Below are 12,059 nucleotides of genomic sequence, written 5' to 3'. Positions count from 1 at the left end.
GAAGGCACAGCAGAGGGGCAGAATTCCCTCCCTGTCCTGCTGCTCGCAGGGCTCTGGATGCAGCCCAGGATGTTTGGCTCTCTGGGCTGTGAGTATTCATGGCTGGGTCATGTCCAGCCTCTCATCCACGGCATCCTTGGTGTGTTCATGCCCAGCCTGTGCTGATACTCGGGGTTGTCCTAGCCCTTGGCTCTGTGAGCTCCACATCTGCCCACTTCTCCAGGTCCCTCCTGATGGCATCCCATCCCTCAGATGTGTCAACAGCACCACTCAGCTTGGGGTCATCTGCATTGAGGATGCACTCAATCTCTCCATCTACATCACTGATGAAGATACTATATAACACTGGTCCCAGTACAGGCCTCTGAGGGCATCACTTGTCACTGATGTCCATTGGGACTCTGAGCCATTAACCACCACCCTCTGAATGGGACTGTACAACCACTTTCTTATCTATCAAATAGCTCATCCTCTGAATCCATTTCTTTCCAAATTTAGGTGGGAGACCATGGTAAAGGTTCTGCAGAAGTTCAGATAAATGAGTGTGTGGCCTTCCCCTAGTCCACTGATGTGGTCTCTCCACCACAGAAGAAGGTAAAGCAGGACTTGCCCTTGGTTAAGCTCATGCTGGTGTCTTGAATCACCTCTCTGTCCTTCAAGTGCTGTAGCATATTTCTAGGAGGATCTATTCCATAATCTTCCCAGGTACAGAATGAAAGTTGACACCTTAGCAGTTCCAAAGCCCCTCCTTTCTACTTTCTTAAAAAAATAGATAGGTACAACGCTTCTCCTTTTCCAGACATCTGAGACTTCACCTGACTGCCATAAAAGAGGTTACCATGGATGACTGAGGCAAAATCATTGATTATCTCAGCCTCCTCCTCATGTGTTTTTATCTGTTCATAAGCTGGGGTACATTTTCTTTGACCTTTTTCTGGCTGACAAAGCTGCATAATCCCTTCTTATTTGTCCTCATGTTCCGTGCCACGTTTAGTTCCATCTTTGCCATGTCCTTCCTCATCCCATTCCTATGCAACTAGACTGCACTCCTATAGTCTTTCCAGACACTTGTCCTTGCTTCCACACGGATTGTGCATTTGCTTGTTGCCCTTGAGTTTAATCAGCAGGTCTCCACTCACAGCCATTGATTGTCTTCTCTGACTGATTTCTTGCACCTGAGAATCACTAGCTCTTGTAATCCAAGAAGAATAGGTAATGTCTAATTATAGTTTATCTTCTAGCGACTCTCAAGGAAATCTCAGCACTATAAGAATTTCCTATACAGAATTCAGCACTTGCATATATTAAAGCCACTGTCTACGTAATGCCTTACAGGCAAGCATAAAAAACATCTCAAAACTCAAATGGAATGTTTTGCCAAATGACAGTGCAATGATGGTCAGATTAATCATCTGCTTTAGGTTATACCACATTAACAGGAAATAAATAAATCAAACTTTCACTTTCCAGATACTATCACACTCATATTTTCTTCTATTTTGCAGTGAGTTAAATAGATTAGGTGAAAATGTAAACTATGCCACAGTCTTGATAAATTACCTACCAATTAATTTGCAATAACTTTGATTATGTTTTTGGCCATACACTGTGGGGTAATCCAGACTGTCTAACCCACATGTAAGAGGACATTGTCTTTAAATGTCAGATTCCCTGGGATCACCATGGACAGACCTGGAGACCAAGCTTGATTATCCAGTGTGGAGAGTATCTAGGAATTTAGAATCATAGAACCACTTTTAGTTGGAAAAGACCTTTAAGATCATTGAGTCCAACCATAGAGAATAGTTACATTATTCCGCTCCATGATGTTTGGGTGTCCTCACTTTAAAGTAAACATTTTAACTTGCATCTCCTTTTCAAAATACCACATTACAAGAAATCAGAATAACTGCAAAGGATTAACAATTCCTGTACTTTTGAAACATGGTTATTTTTTTTTTTACTCACCACAGGATCCAAGCAGCCAAATATAGCACCAAATATAAGCATTTTGCCAATCTTCACATTAACAGGAAGGGCTGCAAGGTGCTGGCCCAATGGAGTCAGCTTAGGCTCGTTTAACTGACAAGCGCCAATCTTCCTCAACAGATTCATTGCATTACCAATTACTTGCTGCTGCGGTGGATCTAATGCTTTGGAAAGAAAATCTTCAGGCGAGCCAAGACTGCATTTCTGTGAGGTAAAGGGACATATATTTCAATATAAGAATTTATTATAAAGAAGTTCTCTAACAGCTACACAGAAAACTGGAAAACTGATCTTGCATCAAAAGTACACATTCCGTCTCCACCAAACAAACATCTTGCTTCCCCAGAAGGATGATGTGCCGCACATTAGGTTAACAAAACTTCATTGTTTGGAAGGGCTTCAAATGGCATGACCACTGTTCAGAGAAGTGTGTTACCAGTGATCACTAATGAGCAGGGGACTCTCAATCCTGATGGGATGCTGTTCAACCTAACACTAATTTGCCAGGTTGCTAGTTTTCCCAAGCACATCCTACTCACTTAAGAGGTGATGAGGTAATGGAATTGCTCCCTTAAACAGAAATCAATTAGAAGGCTATTTAACAGTTTATAATTGTCACTCTGAGGCAAACTGGAATCATATAGTGCACTATTCTCACTGAACAGCATGCTTTCATCAAGTGCTGAGTTACCTCCTGACCTGCGGGAGAAGCTCCACTAAGTAACTGCATTGGATCAGGTCTGTCATAACAAACCTTTTTAGCTACTAGGGTCAGTAATCCTAAAACAGGCAACAGTATGAATGAACAGTATGAATGGCAAATATAGTATTTTTACCTAACAGGGTGGATTGGGCTTGTGTGGCCAGGTTTACGTATTAGGGACTGCATGGGTGAGTTCAGTGAGAAGCTGAGAGCAGCTTCCCCTATGTCCAGACAATGCCTGGAAGCTCCAGGACAGACCCACTGCTGGCCACGGCTGAGCCAGTCAGTGATGGTGGTCATGCTTCCAGGAGAAGTTATTGCACAGAAACAAACTGTAGCCAGAGAAGACTAGCTGAGAACAACTCTGAAGACACCAAAATCAGTGAAGAAAGTAGCCCATGGTGAAGAAGGCTGTCCCCCTGCAGCTTATGGAGGGGGAGTGGCTAGTGTGGTGGGCACACACTCAAGCAGGTGGATGCCTGAAGGAGCTGTGACCCTGTGGAGAGCTCACACTGGAGCAGACTCATGGCAGGACTTGTGGTGCCATGATGAGAGGAGCCCACATTGCAGCAGGTTTGCTGGTAGAACTTGACTCTAAGGGGGACCCATGCTGGAGCAGTTAATGAAAAACTGCAACCTGTGGGAAGAATTCACATTGCAGAAACTTGTGAATGACAGTCTCTGGTGGAAGGGGACTCCAAGCTAGAGCAGGGAAGGAGTCCTCGCTTCCTCTGAAGACGAAGCAGCAGCAGAAGCAATGTGTGATAAACTGACCAAACATGCCATTACCCATCTCCCTGTTCTGATGGAAGACAGGAGGTAGGGAACTGGGAAATAAAAACTAAGCCAAGAAAGAGGAAGGGGTGGTTTCTACATCTCACTAGCCTACTCTAGCTTGATCGGTTATAAATTCAATTGATTTCCACAAATCAACTCTCTTTTGCTTGGGACAGTAATTCACAAGTCATCTCTCTGTATCCTTACCTCTAGCTATGAACCTTTCATTTTATTTTCTCTCCCATATACCTGAGCAGGAGAGTAACAGAGGAATTTTGGGGCCACCCAGCATCCAGCCATGATCAACCCACCACACAAGGTTAACAATTCTAAAAGCAAAAACCATACCATAATATGAAGGCATAATTCCTCCAAAGGCACACGCAATATTTCTGGAACAGAATATTCCATGAAACTTTCAAACCTGCAACATCATAAAACCACAAAAACATGTATCTTCAACTAAATCTTTGAATTAAACTTGTAAATCTGGTTTTTACGTGGTCATTATTTGCAGTGTTTCTCAAGTGGCAAGGAAGGGAGTAACATGGATGAGCCACTTATACTTTGAATTAAGGCACATGTTGTGCTTGGAAAACAAGTTTCAGTCACAGAGAAAGGCAGGAAACCTCAATTTTCAAAACAAGTCTGTAAAACGCTTTCAAACTGAAAAGTCTTCTTGGGACTAAAAGGTCCCATTGGTTCATTGGTACACTTCATTGGTTATATCAAAGGACCTTAATTCACCTGGAAGTTGTTCAGGCTTTCACAGAAGCAGGAAAAAGGTTATTCCACTGCAGGAACAGAAACTAATTCTGCAGTGTCCTCTTATCCACAGAGATTATCCCCTCAGAAACCTACAGATTTGTGTAATAAAAAATTCCAAGTTCAGGAGGTAAGGCTTGTGCACATTTGATGTAAGCCAAGCACGTGTTGCAAAAAATTGACATTCTGAAAATCCTTGTGCTGCATTTTTCCTTTAATTACGAATATTTCTTTAAAATCACATTACAGAAATATTAAGAATAAAACTAACAATTTTTTAAAAGTGTGAAAGACTACTCTAACACTTGGCACACATGATACTCAAATTCTAGTTTTGGCTGAGCTTTTTCCAGTTTTATTTTCCTGGTTTGCAGTAAAGTGAATTTCAGCAAGAAGTCTTGGTTTTGCACAGAAAAACATACACAGTATGTATGAGATTTACAGAATTCTGCTAAGTTACAGTACCTGTCTCTCGTGTACATTCGGAAGCAGAACCCATCTCTAACACGCCCAGCTCTCCCTTGTCGCTGCAGAGCACTAGCTTTACTAACAAAGGTCTCTTCCAGGGAACTCATCTGACTGCTTTCATGATACCTTAAAAATTATAAAGCAGATTCAGATTTCAGAATTAAAACTTTCATGTATATGTAACCAGAACACCAGCACATTGACAATGTATCCAATGAGCAATTATTTAAAAATGCATTTAGTTTTGAAAACCAAGCATATCTGGGAGGAACTGTATATTATAAAACCTTGAACACAACTCAGTATAAGAACTGGAAAATGAAAGCTTTATTATTTCATCTCCCTGGAAACTCAGAATCATTCTAACACATTGTGTATGGATTTTCACATTTAAAAAGTGAACAAAAGAAACTTTTAAAAGCTGAGATAGCACAAAAAATACTTCCTTCATTTTTAACACAGCATTTAATCACAATTACCCATACATTACATCCCTTGTCTATGAATTTCCTTTGTTCTTCTCACCATCTGAAACTCGAAAGATACATCCCAAACCTGTACCCAAGACTGCAAGCTTTTAAACGCAGCACATTTCTGCATCCAGAACTCTAGTTTAATAAGGATACTACAGAATTCTTGCAGTTCTATCCTTCAAATATTTACAGTAATCACAGTATGACTGATGAAAAGCAAACTCTTACCTATTTTCTTTTGTTCTCCCAGTATCAATTACAAAGACAACATCTGGTATTGTGATACCCGTCTCTGCTATATTGGTTGCCAAAACAATCTAGAAAGAGTAACGTAGGAAATAGAACTGTTTAAAGAGGTTTCAATCTCTAAATCATTATTATGGAGTAAGTCTAATCAAAATTTTTTTACCCAGAAATGTTTGCTTAAATAATCTAACAAATAATTAAAAGCTACATGAGTTGGAAAATGGCCTAGTTTTCCCCAAGGAGAGAAATTAAAAGGTAAGAAATAATTTCATATTTTGTTTTAAAACAATTTTGTTTGATAATCCAGCAAAATTACTGGCTAGTATCCACCAAAACTGATCAACATTTAATTACATAGTTTGGCAATAAATAAAACTGTATTTTTCCAAGACAAAAGCCATAGTTACTGGTTAACAATAGTTAAAACACAAATAAAGTAATAATTAAGGAAGTTCACAGAAAAAAATTAGGTTTAAGAATTTGTCCAATACTGTCAATATTTTCACAGCATATTAGCTTCTTGGCATTATAGACCACCAAATTAGAATTGTTTCTTTGCAGAGAGGAAATTCTAGGAATACCTAGTTGTTGTGTAATTCTGTGAGATAACAATTCAGAGATGCACCCACAGAAAATTTCTCTTTTCAATCACGACCTTTGTAAATATTACCTTTCTAATACCAAGAGGAGGTATTGTAAATGCAGCTGCTTGGTCTTGAGTTGAAAGAACAGAATGCAATGCTATCAATCTGTGCCTAGAAAAAGAAATTATTAAATAAATTTATGCTAATCAAATAACATGGAGTAAAAAAATAAAACCACTATAATGACAACATTTGGAGAAGCAATTAGAATAAGACAATTGAAAGAGTAAAGTTTTGTATGACTAGATATGAAAATCTGCTTCATTGTTTCATAACAATTTCTAGAAAAAATATCCCAATTAGTTCATAGGAATGTTCTCCCATTCAGTAAAAATGCAGGAAAAATAGTAATACTGCAAAATTGCTGGTTACTTAAGAGTAACAGCCTGGCAATAAAGGGAGCTAAGTGTCTGTAATCCCAAGTTTTTTAAATTGTGCTTCCAAGACAAGGACCATTAGAAATTCATGCAACTTCAAGTAATAAATGCCTTCAAAGATGCAAGAGCTACAGAGACTGGTCCTTTCCTTCTCTTCCAGGTCTTTACATCTCAGTCAATCAACAAATATTTAGCATTTGACTGCAATTGTTCCTTTTATGCAGTTGTGTTGCTAACTGTTAGCTACCCAAAAAAATAAATTTTGAAATTATCTGTCACTACAACCCTAGGCCATTTCTCTTGGTAGATCCAGATGCTCTGGAGCTCTTCTCAGGAAGTAGTCACTTCCATGTAAACAGTAAGCCACAGAAATCTGTATCCCAGGTATGGCAGCTTCCATACCCTACGAAGTGGAAAAGAAGTAGTCAAGTGCTTTTGATTAGGTAAGTTTGCTGATGAATAAAATAGAAAGTAATAAAAGAAAATTTATCATACCATTCCCTAAGAATCTGTCACTTTTGCTTGTATAACTTCTCAATTATAGCAGTAAAAGCACACTCGTGTTGTAGCAGAAGTACATTTGCATTGCAGTAAAAGTACATTTGTAGCACAATTAGCTCAGAGGCATAACTCTCACTTTCTTTTTACAAGAAAAGCAAGCCTTAATGAATGTTTGTTGGATTGTAACTTAAGAGTATTAACTTCAAAAAAAAGTATCTGCATTACCTGTCATGCAAGTTAAATCTTCTGTCAGTTGAAATGAGGTCGTACAGCTGTTGGATATGAGCAAGGCCTGGTAAAAAGATCAGTACAGCACCTTCAATATTCTTGAACTGGGGACTTCTATCTGCAAAATTACAGTAAAATCATAGTTAAAAACAGGCATTGTGAAGTTTTACATAACAACAGGAACAAATACTAGGCCCTGTGATTAATGCTTTTCAAGGTCTTTCATATAAAATTGAAGTCAAGTACTTCATTATCAGTAGAAAGCAGTAGAAAATGGGTGCAAAGGACAACCCCAAGTACATAAATTTCTTAAGAAATGGACTAAAAGTACCTAAATATGCAAGCAACTCCAAAATAAGTTCAAGGTTGATCTTGTAAGGGTTCATATATAAGACAGCCTGCTGTGTACGACTGCTATACTTCGCATAATACGGTGCCAAATTGATACCAGACCCAGACTGGATTGGGACACACTCCTAAAAAAACAAGAGTAAGCAGAAAAAAAAAGGTGAATTTGCCATTCACTTGAAACAGAGACTGGGATAAGAGAAATTTAACTAACTTCCCACCAAAATCTGTGTGAGTTAGATTAAATTACAACCACCTACATAATGTGTACAGGTATCTACAGCCATAAAATAACATTACAGTTTAAAAAAAAATATAAAAATTAAAGTCTGTTCAAGAGGTGAACAGGCCCGAAGTTCATATCTGGCATTCAATTGGTATCAGCTCAAAGTGGGATAAGATGTATATTCTTCTTTCAAAACTCCAACTTAGTGGTGTAAGAAACCAGTTTCATGTTTTTCCTCTGCTTCACCTCACCCTTCTCAACTAATGGTTGCAATGAAAATTAAAAATGAACTAGGTAGCAACTCCTGCAGTGCTCTGGAACAGGAAAAAAGAAGAGCAAACAGGAGAGACATACATATGAATATTTTCTAGACATCTTACATACATGGCATAATTTCTAAATTAAATGGCACTATTTTAAACTATTTCACTGTTACTCAACATATTTAAGGAAGCTTGACACCACATAGCCTTCTGTACTGAAGGAAAACAACCAGCAGAGCACACCAGATTATTTTTCAACATATGTATAAGTGTTCAAACACAGCAAGCTAAATTTTCAGAAGTCTTGCAAACTAAGTTGGAGCAGAGAGGTATCTTCCCAAAATACAAAGTCTAGACGAACAGCCTAAGCTGCCAAAGTCAGATGGCACTGACAGAATTTCCCCTTCAGGAGTTTTGATCCAAAAACACATACAGCTGTCACTGCAGAGTGTTAAACTAAAGAGGTCTATACAACAACCTCATGTAAATCATCTCATTCAGCAGGCTAAGTTGGAGGATCTTGGGAGTTTTTCAGCTAAGAAGAATAAGCCTTGTCTCTTCTGTTGCTAGCACCATTATGTAGGAGAATTCTTTGGGGGAAAAAAAAAATGGTTTCCCTGCTGCTTACAAATCCAGAGCTGGTAATCTGCAAGAGATTTCAACATCAAATACAGCAAAATCAAGACAGATATATAGGAGCTGAAGCAACAGTCAAAAGGACATGGTATTCATAAATATTAGTAGGAGCTCTATTATGTCTTTTTTATAAATAGAGAGAATATTTGATATTCTACAATCCAACTACAATAAATGAAAAAGGAACCAAAATTATTAAATAATGAAAACCCCCAAAGGTTCCAAGACAAAACTAAAAATGCTTGTTTCACCTGATGCTTTGTAGTGCTTCCTCCTTTACCAGTAACATTTATTGTTACTTCCTCCTCCTCCTCCAAGAACTTCTGACAATATTCTGAGTCTTTCTCTAGAATATAGCCAGTTGCTTCAATTATATCTTCAACATGGAAAATCTTTAGTGAAAATTCAAAGAAAAAAACATGAGACACATCAAAAATAAATCAGCAACCTTTCTCACTTTTTAAAGCTTATGTAACAAATGTTAACAGGGCATGCCTTAATGTTGTAATAAATCTTGCAAATTTCAACTAACATTTCTTATGATTGATTCTTATTGATTCTTATGATGAAAACCTAGTCTTAGATCTGCTACAAGTTTCTTAATGGGCTTCTCCACCTGATCACTATGTAACCTTTATCATAGCCTATACAGCATGTGTAAGAAAAAACACATAAGAGTGTAGTGACAAAATTACAGGGGCTGTGGGAGAAATTTTTTAATGCTTTCCTTTCCACCTAGGTTAAATAGAGAAAAATCAAGGATTGTAATCAACATATCCACCACAAAAAAATAGTATAGCTATGTACTCCAAAGCCCTGAAGCTATCCTATATCTTCATAAAAGGACTACAAGTCCTTGAAATACTTAAAGATCTTTCTGGTTTAAAAAAACAAAACAAAACACCAACAAAACTGATAAATTGCCTAACTAACCAGGCAACCACTGTATACATACATAAAAAGTGTCTTGCATAATCAAAATAAACATCTACCTACCTCAACTGGGTAACTCCTCCCTGAGATCCTCAAAATAGGACAGTGTGAGAAATAGCTGGAAAACTTCTCACTGTCTACAGTGGCGCTCATTAAAATCAGGTGCAGGTCTGAACGCTTATGCAAGATCTCCCTCAGAATAACTAGCAAGAAATCAGACTGGACACTTCTTTCATGTACCTAGAATTAGAAAAACAGATCTATAGCAAGAATTTAGTAGAGGTCAAGGCCCAGAATACCTGTCATTTCTGCAGAATAGTAAAGAACTGATAACCTCATCTACAATAACATGAGAGATACTTGACAGGAGACCATCCTCTTGAAGTTTCCGAAGCAGGACACCTGTTGTACAGTACAGCAGTCTGGTGGCTTCTCCCGTTCTTGATTCCATGCGAATTTGATATCCACACAGGGAATGCTTAAAAAATAATTTAAAAATATAGAATAACTTAAAATAACATACAAGTAAATAATATTCAAAATAAAGCAAAATTTAGTAGCTGTCAGATTCAGAGACCACACAATTTGCTAAATAAGTAGTATAGTGAGCGACTGCCACACTTTCATACAAGTATTTTCCTTTGTTAAGAAAGGAAAAACACATTAAATTTATGCAGGGTGGCAAAGATCAGGGTTGTTTTCAGGACTCTTGGACAGTTCCAAAAGTAACGAATAGAATTTGCACAAATTACCCTAACAAATACAGGACTTCAGCTTTCTTCAAATAACAAAATAACTGTGTTGGAGAGGGCCTCTCTCAAAGCATGGCCTCACTCAAGGCCAGACTGGATTGCTCAGAGCCTTATTTAAGGGACTTTGCTTCATTCCTAGTGATAGTGATGCAACAGTCCCTGGGTAATCTCCTCAAATATTCGACCATTCCAGCTATAAAACACTTTTGCTTTACAACCAGCTTCTGAAGATTTTAGAAATCATATATGGATTTCTAGAGGTTCACAGATGACAAGACAAAAATAAGCAACTGACATATCAAGAAATCCCTTTCAAGAGAAAATAACATCCAATTGTTTGGTTGTATAAGAAAATGTTCTCATTTTTTGTTAACAATCCAGTCCCCTGCATTTGATTGAGACAAGCAAATGAATTAAGACACTTCTTACTTTTCCTCCCGGTCCTGATTCACAGCCCAGCTCTTCACAAACCCTTGTTGCCAGACTCACTGCTGAGATTCTTCGGGGCTGTGTACAAACAATGTTGCATTTTTTTGATCCTTCATCTAGCAGCAAGTCTTCTAACAAGAAATGGGGCACCTGGGTACTCTTCCCACTGCCTGTTTCACCAGCAACAACAACTACTCGATGTTTTTTAAGAGTTTCTACAATCGAGTATCTGTGCTTAAACACAGGTAACTCCTGTCTCTCTTTCAGAAGCCTCTGGTATTTAGAGGAACTCTGCAGCTTCTTAAACAAAATCCTTGAAGGTTCCAAATTATCTGCATCTGAAGTCTCAAGGGAGAGATTGCTGAAGTCCTCATCAGAAACCAAGTTTTCCCACGAATCTTCAGGACCCTCAGATAGTTTTGGCTGGTTTTCAGACTGTAGCTGCTGTTGCTGTTTGAGTTTGTTTAACAATTTAGCAATAAAGGTATCACGTGGCTTATTGGTTTCTATCTTGCTTTCTTCTTCCTTTTTCTTCTCAATATCCCTCCACTCTAGCCAGACATCTCGGTAGGTAGGAGGTAGCAACTGATGAACTGACTTTAGATACAAAAAGCAGAAAAAAATTACATTATGTGCTACTAAGTACTATTGGTACCATTTTATGTGTAAACAAGCTCAAATGTCAAAAGATTTGACAAGAAACAAGTAGGAAACCATTCAAAGCACAGAAGCTATGAAATCAGTAACATAAATGTCAACAATACTACATTACTTTCAATTCGCTTTCTGTTTTTACAAGACTGAAAGTATAGCTTCTGTATGCTGCAAAACATATGCACAATCAGATGAAAGCAAGTGAATATGGAAAAGAATTTAATGGGGAATACTACATGAAAATATTTTTAGAACTTAACTATAGATACTAACAAAAAAGTGCAGAGGCAGACTCCAGGCCAAGACCAGTAATACTGGTAAGAAACTTACTTGTCCTTTGGTTAAATGGTAGAGTGCCAAAGTAGCAGCTAGATGTTGTGCTTGCATACTGTCTTCTGTTACAATTGTAGGACACATCACCATGACATCATCTGATGACTTAATAATCCTGACCCTTAAATAAAAAATTTCAAAAATATTTTCTCTAATACAGACAGAAAATACACATGTAACATTTTTAGCAAATATTCTAGCAGTGAATTTGTCTCCATTTTGTTCAAAGCAGAAATATTTATATACATACAGATTACCACTAACATTAGGTGCTTTGGAAGAAGGACCCAATGTTTGTGTGCTTGTAACTATTT

At 37.9% G+C, this 12,059-nt stretch overlaps 1 protein-coding gene across 1 annotated transcript in view; it reads right to left on the bottom strand.

Moving 5' to 3' along the window:
- Positions 1–12,059, bottom strand: part of DHX29 (DExH-box helicase 29) — a 30,205-nt gene that overhangs the window by 8,939 nt on the left and 9,207 nt on the right. The window contains exons 10-21 of the mRNA XM_079330415.1: positions 11,743–11,866; positions 10,759–11,355; positions 9,912–10,055; positions 9,641–9,817; positions 8,896–9,036; positions 7,503–7,647; positions 7,169–7,289; positions 6,092–6,176; positions 5,404–5,492; positions 4,700–4,828; positions 3,818–3,893; positions 1,969–2,193 (exon numbers count right to left, since the gene is read on the bottom strand). Of these exons, the coding sequence (XP_079186541.1) occupies positions 1,969–2,193; positions 3,818–3,893; positions 4,700–4,828; positions 5,404–5,492; positions 6,092–6,176; positions 7,169–7,289; positions 7,503–7,647; positions 8,896–9,036; positions 9,641–9,817; positions 9,912–10,055; positions 10,759–11,355; positions 11,743–11,866 (2,053 nt within the window). The remainder of the gene's footprint in view (positions 1–1,968; positions 2,194–3,817; positions 3,894–4,699; positions 4,829–5,403; positions 5,493–6,091; positions 6,177–7,168; positions 7,290–7,502; positions 7,648–8,895; positions 9,037–9,640; positions 9,818–9,911; positions 10,056–10,758; positions 11,356–11,742; positions 11,867–12,059) is intronic.

Source organism: Erithacus rubecula (genome assembly GCF_903797595.1).
Source record: "Erithacus rubecula genome assembly, chromosome: Z".
Taxonomy (NCBI): domain Eukaryota; kingdom Metazoa; phylum Chordata; class Aves; order Passeriformes; family Muscicapidae; genus Erithacus; species Erithacus rubecula.
The sequence above is the reverse complement of the archived record's forward strand: the minus strand, read 5'-3'. Positions and strand labels throughout refer to the sequence as shown.